The sequence below is a fragment of the Syzygium oleosum genome, unplaced genomic scaffold (genome assembly GCF_021117445.2).
Source record: "Syzygium oleosum isolate NSW1041296 unplaced genomic scaffold, Sole_v2.1 Sole_v2.22, whole genome shotgun sequence".
Taxonomy (NCBI): Eukaryota; Viridiplantae; Streptophyta; class Magnoliopsida; order Myrtales; family Myrtaceae; genus Syzygium; species Syzygium oleosum.
This window is the reverse complement of record NW_026607506.1, coordinates 1-14,946: the sequence shown is the minus strand read 5'-3', so window position 1 is coordinate 14,946 and position 14,946 is coordinate 1. Positions and strand designations below refer to the sequence as shown.

Below are 14,946 nucleotides of genomic sequence, written 5' to 3'. Positions count from 1 at the left end.
TCCTGGAAATAGCTGTTAAACCGAATTGTACATAATCCCTGAGGGAACATGAATGAGTATAGCGACAATTACAAACTAAAGAAGGAGAATGATGCGTACATTAATTGATAAGTCTGAAGATGTTAGGGTAATTGTATTCAAGAATGTCGGTCTGAGTTTTCTTCATTGTTGGTCTTCCCTTTGTCATTAGAATTATACTACCAATCTAAAGGTCATAAATTTACAACACCCCGTTAAGGATTTACTGTAATAACAAAGGTTCTTCATTATCAAACCACTCAAGAGTCACACCCATCGAGAACCAGTTTTCCATTTCCTGATTCAGTCGGTGATGTGTATTGGTTGCCCTATTTGCTGGGGCCACTGTAACACAAGTATCAGTGATTATTTCCACACCCTTCATTAAATGATGCACTGTCTCGACGCCATCGATGGTTCGGTGCGAAAGAAAGTCCAACGCGTGATGTCTGCTGCGTCAAATAATTCCAGGCTCAAGAGGCTGACAACTGTATCACTCGATCCCTACACATTCTTGATGATGAAGTCTATAGGTGAGGATACGAGGTTTTGGTCCGACGAGAGAAAGTCCTGCACAGCTTTTATTCCAGCAAACTAACGCAAAACATTCTTCTCTTCATGTGCACTTTTCTCTCGCTCATCACCGGCCTGGCTGGCCATCTTTAAACAGAGACTTGGGATTCAACTGTGACAAATGACAATGGCACTCACTGTATTAATTGCTGCTTCCTCAGAATTATTTTGCTTATGGTACAGAATGTGAAAGCTAGGTGAAGTCACAAGACCCGTGTCGACATAGGACTGTAGCTCAGGGTGGTCAAGCAATGCAATTAATCCATTTTGGTGTCACCGGGGCTTTCGCAGTGATTGTTTTAAGCCGTGACTCTGTTGATTATGAAATGCTACAACTTGTATGTATTGTGATACACAATTTGCTAAAAACTTATGTAAAGCTACTAGCGCCGTAGAGGTGCCCGTTGAGGTGTTTGCCAAGCAATAAAAAAAGTGCGACACCCCTTTTCTCAGCTGAAATTGTTTGTCCAAAATCATACCAATCTTTAACAAGGTCGTGTCCTTGAAGCTCTTTCATATCAAATCCGATTCCGTATATCTACCAACAGTCTCCTCGTACCATGCGCTTTCGCTGGTATAGCTAGGAAATGATCATATATGATCAAGCTAGTGGTTAACTGTATTGAAATATGGTATAAAAAGAACCGGAATTGGCTTCTAAAGTTGGGATTATGAGTAGAACCCGACCTTATTGTTTAGTGGTCATTATCAGTGAATAGTTAAGTTAGTTTCCTTTGGCTTTCATACGCATCTTAGCTTTGTGAAGCTCTCAGGGATATCTAAACGACAAAGTCCTGTCGTTCATTTCATCCGGGAATCATCTGTCAAATTTATTCGTACCATTGTGTCCTTCCAAGTTGATCTCATTGAGAATATCTTTGCTTTCAAACGTGAAATGCCGACTTGCTTATAGTAATGTCAATTAAGAGGCTCCTAACATTTTTCGTTGTGTCAATACAAATTATTGACATCTTCCAACTACTTTTTGGGTCATTTATTGCTCTGATGCAGACCAAGTGAAGTGTCAACCTATTATCGGTTTTGAATATGATTCACTTGTTTAAAGAACCATTAGTAGTCTAGCATACATATCACTTTGTGCTTAAATTTTGTAAACCAGTCTTAATAAGTGTAATGTTGCTCTGACTAAAGGCTTGCTAACAAAACTTGGGTCATTTATGAACATAACAGAGGTTTGCCAGCACATTAGTCGAAGACGAAGACGGTGGATTGACACGAAAACATGATTGTTAGGTGGTTATGTCTATAATCTCGAAATTTGTAATTTTTTTATGAATAATCACTGTCATATAATGGAGGCTCGTGTCTCGAATCTCAAAAAGCATAATTGCGCAACAATAACTGTACAAGGTTGTTTGGAAGTCATTCGTGGATTCAAAATCCATAACTGCTGATGGGGGGGGGTATAAAAGCTCACGTTGCAACCTCTGTGACACTCCCAATCAACAACAGAGCATATGTTCTTATGCACGTTTACTTTCACCTTTACTCTTCCTGCAAATTTACCCTTTTGAGCACTTTTAAAATCCCGTACCTATTATCCTTCTCGTAACCGTTAAATTACCACTATCTAGCCTTTCATATCTTTATTTTTTATTGTCGATTACATCCATGTCCATAATCAACAAAGAACCCCTTTCCACAACATTTGTCGAATTCGATTCCTTTCTCGGCATTTCTGTTGCGGAATGTCACAAGGATTGCCGACCTTCACATTTTGGTGAAGCATATATATGCTATGGGGAAGGGGATGCTTCTTTTTCATCACCATCCACCATGGCTACATATGTAACAGCATATTTAGGCTTTGTTTATCTATCTGTTGGTATGCTTCTTTTTCTCTGCTCAGAGGACTGCAAAACGTGAAACTTCGAAGGAAAAATCGGTTCATATAAACACCATTCTCGACATCGGATTAGGAAACAGGTGAAAGATTCAAGTGTAATCACAACTTTCATGTCCAAGTCCGAGGCTTTCTGATCGGATGCACTTCCACGGTCTCTCTGCAATGACTGTAATGGATAAATGCAATTTCTTAAGAAACAATAGAATGCAAAAGAGGAGGAAAATAAAACGTGGGCATATATATATATATATATATATATATATATATGAAAAGGCTTTGTAAGATATCATTAGGGCTTGGATGATGAAATCAGAGCTATTTTTCTTAGGAGAAGGGTCATTAGGGTTTGCCTGTAAATATAGTTTGAGATGAAGATTTTGTACGCTTGGATGATGATTTTTCATTATAGAATATTGCCTACTTGGCATTCTTTCCTCCCCCCTGAACTGGCACTTCCGTCTCTTTTTTCCACTATTTCTCTAGTTTCTCCCTCCGTTGTTGCAATCTGATTCCATTCACTTTCCACGATTCTGAATTAGTCATCGCTACGTGCTTCCGTTCTCCACAGATTGGAGTCAGACCCTAGCTAGACTTTTCCCGGAAGCCCATTTGAGTACACTTCGTTATTTGAATCCTATTCCTACAAGGAAGGGACAATCATCGGCCATTAGAAGGCGGAAATCGACCCGAAGGCCGAGTTACTTTGCCAAAAGAACAAAGAAGAACGATTGATCTAAGTCGAAACAGGAGCAACAAAGTACACAAGGCGACAGCGAGACGGTTGTTTTTTAGCAGGCTCGCTCCTGATTTCCTCTACTTCTTACATTTGAGTTGGAAACCCCAAGAAGAAATTCCCATGGCCCTTAGGGGCAAACGCAGCAACCAAAGTGCTGCTCTGCTCCTCCCAATGCCCTTCGCCTCGTCGAGCTGAATCTCAGTGTCCTTCTGTATTACATGCACGATTACGCCACCTTCGCCCAACTCGCGGCTCTCTACGGCTCTGCACTCAACCCATGATGTCTTGCTTGACGCGAAGCTCGTGGGGACTTGGGAATCGTGGAGAGCATTTGATTAAAACTAAAGCGGACGACTTTCGACCATCTTTTTACATATATGAACGATCCACCAGTTGCCCTTTTCTTTTTCCTCTTGGTTTTCCCTCATCATTATTTTAATCAGGGTCTTCTTCGCGAGGAAACATCCTACAACTTTCCACACCCCATGTGTTGTTAGAATCACGGCCATCCCCATTCCCCCCGCTTCCTTCGACATACTTTAGCGTTAACGATTCGATTAAATCTAATGCCAAGGGGGTGTTCCGTGGTGTGAATACCAAAAGATGCAGCAAGCGAACTTTTCCTTTACGAAGCAAAAGACTGACAGAAAAAAGCCACTCGAGGTGTCAAGTAAAATAAGAGCGGAACCGGGGCATTACTGTAAGAATCCGAAGCATGCAAATTGCTGCAAAAAGCCATGCAAGGCTACCGGCGTGTCCCCTCTTGGGGCCAGTTTTATTCTCTTTTTGGTCGAAGAGCTGCCGCTCCGCGTTGCAAGTCCTCTCACGGAAGCTGACTCCACCCTACCCCTCAAAGAACCCCAAAAGGAGAATTAGGTGGGGGGTTTTGACGTGAAACGAAAGGCGAGGTCATGCTTGCGAGTTTGGATTTGCTAAAATTGCTGCCATATGACTCCGCATTCGTCTTCGCCATTCCCGAATTAAAGTTGAATTTTTTCTTGTAAGGACGCGAAGGCGCGACTCAAGACCCTAATCTCTCTCGTTGATTTTTCTCTCGAGAAAAGATTGGAAATTTGCAGAAGGAGGGGGCATTCGGAAGGTTATCGAAGAACTACATACGATTCATGGGGAAAGGAGTCACGTGAGGGCCAAAATACGAAACGTGCGAGTACGGGGTCGGGGAAAGATGGGAAAGGGACAGAGTTAGGTAAGGACGGCACGTGAGAGTGGGTGTGACTATGACCACCACATTGTTAATGTATTTGTATGGCTCAGATCAGATGTGCCCCTCCCGGCCAGCTGTTTCCCGCGTTAACGGTGGACTCTCTCCATCCTTTTGTCTGCTTTTTCCTTCCTTCCGTTTTTTTTCTGGGGAGGTTGCTTTCGTTGCCGCTTTAATACCTTTTCAATCCCTCATTAACAAAAAACCCCTCATTAACTAGTTCTAATCTCGACCCGATCGATCCTAAGGGGCACGAAGAGGATTGCGGTCGGGGACGGGAGGGACTACTGCCATAGGTTCCCGAACGGTGCGTGGAAGACGTGTTGAGCCGCTCGTTGATGGTCGGTCATTGCACTAAGAGGCATTTCGGTGGTGGAATATGTGACGGGGCACGAATCTGGTTTGTGTCATTTGACGTTATGATTAGGCCCACGACCTCGATCGCACCACGGTCGGCCTCAATTTCAGCATCTTGTTACGGGTGCCATCGCTGCACCAAAAGCGGGTAGACAAGTGATGTCGGAGATCTGAAGGGGGTTGGAAGAAGGAAAAAGATGGAGATTAAGGGCCAGAGCCCGTGCATCTTTTTTGTCTTCTCCGTCTCGATGTTGTCCGGGTCTCGAGTCCAGAATGTTGCGCAGGTGAGGATTCGTGAGCGGCCCGTGATCCGTTCGTCCTTTCATATACAATCGATAGGTAACCGAGTGAAGATTAGGATGGAACCGAGAGGCCCCCGTTACGCGATTCTTCTATGCGATTCTAACCGAAGCAGTACCGACGTACACTGCATTTTTAAGCGGGATTAAAAAAGTGGGAAAAAGCATACATAACGACGCCGGAACGAGGACAAAGCTACCGGGTTCTGCAGTTCAAGATTCTCTCTTCGAATTACACGGAAAAACGCACATGATGTTCGATGAGATTAAAGCTTAAACGAATCGCGGGGGGGTAAGAAAGAAGATCGAAAGAAAAAGAAGGGGCCAAAAAGAATCAAACGAGGGAGACTACTACTACTAGTCTACTAAAACTAAAAGGATAGGAAAGCAAAAACCAACGGATGTGGGGGGGTGGGGGGGCGAAAAGAGGGAGGGCAGCCCATTTAATTCCGTTTCCAAAATACGGATCGACAGGTAAAGGCGGTTCGGATCGAGTCGACCGACACGTGTCGGTCCCCGTGTGGCCGTTATGGGGGGAGGGGGGTGGCGTGGGGGTGGGGCTCTAAATCGATGACAGGCTGGACTGACACCGGTAGCAGGGAGCGAGTACCGATCGTGATCGTCGTCGTCGTCGTCGTCGTCCTCCGATTCTGCTAACTCCGGGGTTTTGTCGTGTAGCGAGCAACTTCCGTGCGTCCTTTTCCTCCCTTTTTCTCTTCCCCCTACCCCCCTCTCTCTCTCTCTCCCTTTTCTCGAATCCCATATTTTATTTCATTTTTTTATTTCAACGAAAGAGAAAAACCCAGCTCTCTCTCACGCACCAGGAAAGAGACGGACAGAGAGAGAGAGGAGGAAAAAATCATGTCGTCATCATCGATCCCCCTCTCTCTCTCTCTCTCTCTCTCTCTCTGTGTAATACACGAAATGGAGTACAGGCTGGCTGGGTGGAAGATCGGTCAAAGTGTCCATCCGTCCGCGATCCAACCTCCTCCCTCCCCTCCCCTTTTGTGATGGTTACGCGAACCGCAACGACGCACCACAAAACTCGTTGAATTTCAAAAAAGGAAGAAAGGACGAGTACCCCCACAAAAAAAAAAAAAAGAAAAAAAAAATCGTGTTTTCCTCTTTTTCTATTCTTATTTTTTATTTATTTTTCGACCTTATCTCTATTTAACCTCCTCCCTCGTTAACTTCCAAAACGGTCAGTCCTCCCTTCGGTTCGGCTCTCTTGGATAATTTTTCATCTCCTCGACCCGCCCCCGTTCGGTTCGGTCGGGTCGTCCGACCCTGCCCCCCACCGTTTCAACTTCCCCCCGAAGTCTTCCGAGAGAAGTTTCTTTTGGAAAGTCTGCCTCCCTACCATGCAGCAGATCGAGAGTCTTTTCACCGATTCTGGTTGTTGCCCGTAGAGACGGCCGCAGATTCCATCCTTATCTCGGGTTAATGTGGTCTTCTGGACGACGACCGAATTAAATTAAGGTGGTCCGGTAAATATCTATGGATGGGATGAAGTTTAAGGTTTTGACGGTAGGCGGCGAGTATGGTTATCACACAATATCCGTGACTTAAAATATATTTGAAATGATGTGACCATGTTAAAAGCGAGAGGTTAATATCATAAAAAATGCCAAATTGATAAATTCGCGACAAATTTACTAAAAATTAATTTTTCGATCACGAAAATCCCGAATCCAGATACCCGTGAACAAAACTTATCCAAAATTAATTTTTCGACCACAAAAATCAGCGAATTGGTACACTTGTTATAAAATTACCCTCTCGTTAGTTCCGTTAACGATTAATATCACAAAACATCATAAACTCGATACACCTCGACAAAATCGAGAGTGAAAATTCTAAAATTATTCGCCAACTGTTACACAGCTTATCTAATTCAAGAATTTGAAAATTTAACTAAAATTAACGAAAGATGAGTTTATTATAGCCGTATAAAATTTGAAATTTGTAACGATATTAACTCTAAATAAAATTTAGAAATTTTAGATGCATTGTTTTTTTCCAAGGAGGAAAGCGTGGGGGTGGGGGGAATAGATTAAGAGGGGGGTGCATATTTCAAAATGCTGGAGCTGGCTGACGACGTGTACATCGAGCGGAGCAAAGTGAAATGTGGGGGGAAGGGGAAGGGGGAGCGACAATACGTGTAACTCGGACGGGCGGCGACGCGACGCGTGTCCCCATGACAGCTGTACCGCGGCTCTGATAGAGTAACTGCCCCCGCCTCGAAAAGAAAATCCCACCTCCCAACGGCTCATGACCGGTCACCGCAACCGGCTCCCCCCAGTCATCCCTATCCCCCCCCCCCCCACCCCCCATATAAATGCTCCCTCCTCCCCGTTCTCCTTCTTGTTCTCTCTCAATTCACTGAGAGGTGAGGCCCCTGCCTCCACCACCACCACCACCACCACCTCCCCCGCCCCCCGCCGCCGCCGCCCACCGCTGTACGAAAGATCGCTACGCCGTCGTATCCCCGGTTTTTTTTTATAGTCGTAGCTCTCGGCTTAGGGCGTGTTATTCGGTAATATTATATAAGAGAGAGAAGCAGCATCGAGGGGGGGTCGGCCATGGCTGCGGCGGCGGCGGCTTCTGCTTCTTCTGTTGCTTCCGCGAGGAGAGACGCGGATCGGATCAAGGGACCGTGGAGCCCCGAGGAGGACGAGGCGCTGCAGAGGCTGGTCCAGACCTACGGCCCCCGGAACTGGTCCCTCATCAGCAAGTCCATCCCCGGGCGGTCCGGCAAGTCCTGCCGCCTCCGGTGGTGCAACCAGCTCTCCCCCCAGGTGGAGCACCGCCCCTTCACCCCGGAGGAGGACGACGCCATCGTCCGCGCCCACGCCAAGTTCGGCAACAAGTGGGCCACCATCGCCCGCCTCCTCAACGGCCGCACCGACAACGCCGTCAAGAACCACTGGAACTCTACCCTCAAGAGGAAGTGCTCCTCCTCGTGCTCCGCCGGCGACGGCGACGGCGACCTCGCGGAGCGGCAGCCGCTCAAGCGGTCGGCCAGCCTCGGCACGCCCACGGGCACCAACGCGGTCTCCGATCTGTTCCTCAGCCCGAGCAGCCCGTCGGGATCCGACCTGAGCGACTCGGGCTTGCCGGTGGGGATGCCCTCCCCGCGCGTGTTCCGCCCCGTGGCGAGGACGGGCCCGATCATGCCCGCGCTGTCGGGCCAGCACGGCGACGCGTCGTCGTCCACCACCACGGATCCCCCTACTCTGCTCAGCCTGTCTCTGCCCGGATCCGATTTGGCCGAGGTCTCGAACCACGGACCGTCTTGCGGGACCGTGCCGGCGTCCGACCCAAGGCCCAGCCCGACCCTGTTCTCGACCAGGACCCAGGTGATGCAGCAACAGCCGCCGCCGCCGCCTCCGCCGCTACCGACGCCGACGACGACGGTGCCGATTCCTCATCATGGTCAGTACGGCGAAGGGATGGGGGCGGCCGGGTACGAGAAGCAGTTCTTCAGCGCGGACTTCATGGCGGTGATGCAGGAGATGATAAGGAAGGAGGTTAGGAGCTACATGTCCGGGATCGAGCAGAACGGCCTGCGCCTGCAGAGCGAGGCGGTTCGGAATGCGGCTGTCAAGCGCATCGGCGTTAGCAAGATCGACTGAAAACCGAAAAATTAGCACAGGGAGTAGGGGGGGGCCATCTCAAGCTTTTACGTTGGCGATCATCTTCCCCAAGTGATCGAGGCACAAGAAAAACCATCAAATCGGCGCTAGAGATGCAGAGAGAGAGAGAGAGTGACCGTCATCAACCGTTCTTTTTTTTTTTTTTCCCTTTTAGTCCAACTTTTTATTTTTTATTTTCCATCTTTTCTAGTCTTTCATGTCATCTTTATACAGATGGTAATAACTTCGGTGGTGGGTGGTGGGTGGGGGGTTGTATATAAAGAGGGAAGAGGCGGATGGAGAGGTGGGTTTTGTCGGAGATGGAATGGATCGGTTGCGGGGGGCAAAGAGGAAAGCCATGAAGAAGCAGCAGCAGCAGCCAGCAGCAGCCAGCGATCGAGCAAAACGTTATTCCCGAATGTGAAAAATCAAGAACAAAAAGAACAACAAAAAAAAGAAGAAATATTTCCATGGAATTTCCTTCCACTTTCTGCTTTCGTGACGTTACTCGTTTCCCCTTCCGTATATTTATAAACAATGCCCATAAAAAACCCAAATTTGGAATTGAAATGGAAAAAAGAAAACGAGAGAGGGAGGGAGAGAGAGAGAAGTCCTCTTTGAAATGGGGAGGGAGTGGGGAGGAAACTTTTCCCCGTGTGTTTTTCTGGCTGTGCGCCATTTCGACGAACCGACGAACGGAGAGAAGATGATGATGACGATGCTGACAGGAGGCTTGTCCGAGAGCGAGAAGAGGAAGAAAGATACAAGGGAATCGGTTGGGGTCGTGAATGATTAAATGGGTTGAGTCGTTATGTGGTGTGAAGAGGAAGTGGAAGAGGGGGATGGTCCTACCAAGTGAGAATCCGTCCAAACCCAAAATCCAAGAAATTCCCTGTCATCCACTTCCCAATCTTTGGACCCAGTTCAAGTGGTCGACTTTCTGTTTAAGAATCCGTCAGTGAGATTGACTCCCACCTCCACCCAATTAAGTAAAAATTAGATGGAAGACTTGACAGAGAGGGTGAAACGGTTTACTTCGGGTTGTCGTACGTTGGATTTTCTGGGTTAGAGAAATCATCGATGTTGTGAAGTGAATGCTTTTCAAGAATTACGGCGCCTAAGTTTTTGATCGATCGAAAAATCACTGCATGGCCGTGTGACGGGCCACGGACGATCATCACCATACCCTCTCTTACGATGAAAATCTTGCCTAAATTCTGTGTCCACGATGGCCTGAATGAATCCAGGCGGCCGATACTGTTGTAGGTCTCCGTTGACTTTACCTAGGGGTTCGTTCGATTTCAGCACCTACATACATCTCCCGATCCCCACCAGATATAAGCTGAAAAATTCTCGTATCAATAAACCTTGCAGCAGATTACCATCAATTCGTTTGAAATTCCACACATATCCAGAAAAAGAGAGAGAGAGAGATTCTGTTTTCAGGATGAGTCAATAAAAATCTTCCTTGGATATTATAAGACAATCTTCAGCTGGAGTCATCATCCTAGAGACACAGTAGTGAAACAAAGTGCGTCCTCAAGCACAAACACATCTCATTTTCCGACCATACCCGGCTTGCAAGAGCACAACAGGGAACTCCGAAAACCTCAAAACAAGAATATGGATGGCCATAAAGTGGACAAGACACTGTGGATTTTTATCTATACATATACGTATCATAATATGTACATGCTGTTGCTGCAACTGATCCAATCAGTCCACTAAATTGTTCGTGCTGGTTTCGATCTCTTCTCGAACATTGTACGCTGATAGGAAAAACAAACTCTGATTTTTCTGCAGGAACCTGCATGAGGATAGCATTCCGTTGTCATGATCTTTCCGTTTGAAACTTTAATCATACAGTAAGTAGATGACGAGCACACCCTTTTACAGGCTTGCTTAATCATACAAAGATGAAATCGGTTGGTCACCCAATTAAATGTTGCCATTTCCACGATTAAGGAAAAAAAAACCACCATAAGGAGTTCGTACTTTAGAAAGTCGTTTAATTTGTGCTGCAACTCTCTCAGCGTCTCCTCTTCGATATTTGCATAGACCAACAGCTCGGGCAACTTGACTGCAGAAGCCATGAATTAGGATAGCCACACAAAGATAAGGTGTGCTAGCAATATTCTTATTGCACTATCAGAGGACGTGCATATTATTTAGGCACCTATTACACTATCAGGGAATGCACATACTTTGAAGATCAGAAGCATTAACAGTTTGATGAAGCATTTTCGAGGAATTAGTGCTAGTCTGAAAAATATGAACGCTACAGACAGAAATGAGGAAATGTTGCATGAACTCTTTGAAGCGCACAATAAAAACTTTTGTCCACATCCATGATTGTAAATTGATGCATACCGAAGAGGCGTAACAGATGTTCTGCACCGTAAATAGTTGAAGGATTGACGTCAATAACAACTGTTTCCTCATACTGTTGACGCCGCTTTGTACAAGAGCATCACGGGCAGGGCTTTATCAAAGTAATAACAGCGCAGGCCTTCATAATTTCTCCCACACAATCCGCCATCCTACATTGGTAAAGAAAACTGAGAGAAATAATTATGGCAATGGTAAAAGCAGAAAATATTTTTTGGGGGGGGAACAGTAAAATAGAGAGATTTACATGCCAGGAAAATCGGCCCAAATTATTCCCATGCTATAATAACATATCTCAAGGTAACCCATTAGTTGCCTCAGCTACCATACTTAAGAGAGCACTGATGCTTTTCTTCTACCTATTAATCAACTGACTTATGAAAAGGACAAAAATGCTCATGGAAAGAGTCTGACTACAATGTCAAAGGTTTGATGGAGTTGGAATTTTGTTCCAAAAAGCACCAGTTCTGAAAAAGAACATACTTCCATTTGACAGCCACTTCTCATTTATGGGACACAGTCATGCTTGTAGTGCTTCTCTTCTTGCATCAGCTTTTAACAATTGACATATCTTACACTCCTTCACATTGAATCTCGAATTTGTTTTTAGTCAATACATTAAATGCCAATTCAGATAAAGTTAACAAATTTCTCCAAGGAGAAAAAGCTAGCTGTACCCACTTCCGCTCATAAGATTTAATGGTTTACTAAGCTTGTTTTTATTTACAAAAGATAATTAAGTACAGTCAGAAGAGTTACTTTATCAAAGGATGAGAATAAGAAATTCCATGGCTGAGTTGGAACAATTGGTGCTTGACATAAGTTCACAACCAAAACTTAATTCACCATAACTGAGTTTAAATAATAATCAAAACAACACACCTATACAAAAAGCAAAGTAAAGAGCTTAATGTACGCTTGTGGGGACTTACATTCCATCCTTCTTTAATCTATAATCAAGATACTTTCCAAGATGTCATCACACTTGGAGCACGGGAAGTCTGACCAGCTGTAAATAAGGTTTTGATTAGAGCAGGTCGCTGCTAATGGTGGCAATCTGACTTCTCAAGCAAGATACACGAGTTGCATTATAATGGTGCTCTGGCTCTGTCACAACTATGTTTGCATTAATAATTCAAGGCCAACTCAAGACATGGAAAATTCAAACTTCGCTACCTTGCCCAGATGAGTAACAAATTCACAATCATCGATGAGCTGCTTCTTCAGTGTTGGTGAATCTGGAGACTCACAAGCTTCTCCGAGGGTAAAGCACTTTTCTCCTGAGAACCAAAATTATTACCAGAGATTACATTTCTAAAAACCAAACTAAAGTAAAAGTCTGAAACTGCTATTTTCACCGAGTAACACATTCTTCTGGATAGTTTCTTTAGCACGTGCAGACAATGTTTGAATTTAGGTACGGGTTTATACCTTGAGAAGGTAGAATCATTCTTTCGGCTTGCCTCTTGGCACTGCATAACACCGAATGTAATTAGTTGCATAAAATCAGCACATAAACAGAGAAGAGAAAGAATTGAAGCATCTACAAGCACCATCTTTCAACAATAATAGATCATCACTTTTCAAGTTGTTTCCTCAATTATAATGGAGAGATGGGATGTCATGCGTCAGAGGCAAATCACACTATGACATTATTGAGAGGAGAACTGGAAGCAGAAGCAAAAGTTTGTAAAGAGAAAGGCTGACTCATTAGGGTTGGAAATGAAAGCATCAATACCTCTTTAACTCATTAGGTCTCCGGCATGACTTTGTATATACCTTATTAGAACATGACGACAGTTCATTCACAAGAAAAGAAAGTATAAACTAACATACTAGTTTGAAAGAACATCATGCTATATTTAAACGCGAATCTTTCAATTAGAATGGAAATGAACAAATAAAGAATGAAAAGTAGAAATTCTTTCTCAGTTCTTGAAGTCTGTCAGACATTACACTTGAGTCTCTTGATTCTGCATTTTAAACTTTTTAATCCCTGAACTTCTAGTATGAAAGCTCTAGCAAAATCATTCTTAGCCGGTGGATCATGTTATGCATAGCCGTTCAATATTCTTTCACCATAAAAGTTTTCCACTGAACATGCTGGTCACTCAAGAATTTTAAAACAAAGTTTCAGGAAAATTTTCAAGCTGATTGGTGCAAACCACCTTTCCATAGAAGGAAACATTCAAGGAGATCAAGGAATTTATATTAACGATGCGGATAGGACTATGGTAAGACCAGAAAGAGTATTAGGACCGAAAATCATGGTATGCCAATTCCAATTGTATAGTAGTAGATAGAACTTGTATTATTATATAAATGTACATTCTGAGGGGGAACAAACTAACTATTCGAACCCTTTGGTTTAGTATGAGATGCACGGGGCTAGGTTTGTAGTTTTCAAGGTCTTGTTTATTATTGAGCTCCCGCTGTTTCTGAAGGTTCTCATCAGTGTATTTCATCAGTCGATCCACGCCGACCCACTCATCCTAACTATTTAAAGGAAAGGTAGAAAAAGATAATCATGAAATAAGATGAATTAACAAGAAAGGTTTGGTAATTAAAAAGAGAATGAATATGGCAACATTAACAAAAATAACAAGAAGAGAAGATATGATGAAGACAACACTAGATTTATGGACATATCAAAAATTCTGCCAGGATAATTAATATATAGAAAGCTTATGTTGGAAGATCATGCGACCATATATTGCAAAAGCAGTCATAATTTGACTGATGACAAAAAAGAGTAAGAAACAACATGCTGAAAAACAACTATAATATCAGATTAACAAAAGAAGCCAATGACCATCTTAGAGTGGACTGAACATAAAACCCAGCAACTTAACCAACCTAAGAAGCCAGTAAGCTCAGCTTGAGAAGGACAATGCACTCACTTTTGCTCCAACCCTGCAAAGAGATGCATCTAAAATCAACATATGCCACTTTCAGAAGTTCAAAGCAACTTAGCTCCTTGATCAAATATCTTCACGATGATATAGGAGAAGTCTAGCAGGCAGTTTTAACGAAAATAGATTTGCTTAGGGATATTGGTAAAAATACTACTTACCAGGTAATGAACATAGGCATCTCCACTCCTGAGTCGATATTCAATTTTTTGACCTGAAATATAGAGGCAATACAAAGCGTGGTGAAAATATACGAATAGAAAAGCAGTTAAGCTGGCTAGAAGACAAACCACGTAAAGAGCAGTTAAGTACGAGCATAAATTGCTTCAGGAAATAGACATATGCACTTAAATTCATCGCATAATTAAAGGAAGCAGTAGCCTGCATTTTATTGGCATTAACTATGAGAGTTCCTGGATAGAAATGGCGCACCCATGCACAGAATTTTAATTGAAATGACATGAAAGTATCGTGAAAAAGTGGAGAAAACTATGAAAAAAGAAGCAACTGCAACTTGAAGTCCATAACTGGTGCTTGACTTTGTTGAGGAAAATTTGACTAATCCAGATACACTCATGCCACAACATCGGTTGATTTTGTCGAATAGCAGGTTAAAAGAAAGATGATTCCTACATAATAGCACTACCCTTGAAGTTAACTGTCTCCAGCTTACAAGGTGATGAGATAACTTTGATCAAATTATAAGCAACGCTTTCTGCTGATCATTACTGAAGCTGAAGTAAATAAATGCAAAGGCAGACACACGAGTTACTATTGCTTAGACTCATTTTACTGACCAAGTCAACCAAGCATCACGCCCTCAAGGAAGTGATGCCACACTTAAGATTAGGAGGAGGAAAAATACAAGTTCCTATGCAGTTCCAATACTGGGACGGGCTCTGTCCACACGATAAGAAAATGCCCATTATAGTCCAATGA

At 43.9% G+C, this 14,946-nt stretch overlaps 1 protein-coding gene and 1 pseudogene across 1 annotated transcript; one reads left to right on the top strand and one right to left on the bottom strand.

The window, feature by feature from the left end:
* Positions 1-7,552: 7,552 nt before the first annotated feature.
* LOC130140805 (transcription factor MYB44-like) lies at positions 7,553-8,839 on the top strand. Its single transcript, XM_056321282.1, has one exon. It carries the CDS (start codon positions 7,655-7,657, stop codon positions 8,705-8,707), a length of 1,053 nt encoding a protein of 350 aa, XP_056177257.1. The 5' UTR covers positions 7,553-7,654; the 3' UTR covers positions 8,708-8,839.
* Positions 8,840-10,063: 1,224 nt separating this feature from the next.
* LOC130140843 (protein MRG2-like) lies at positions 10,064-14,388 on the bottom strand (annotated as a pseudogene).
* Positions 14,389-14,946: the final 558 nt, after the last annotated feature.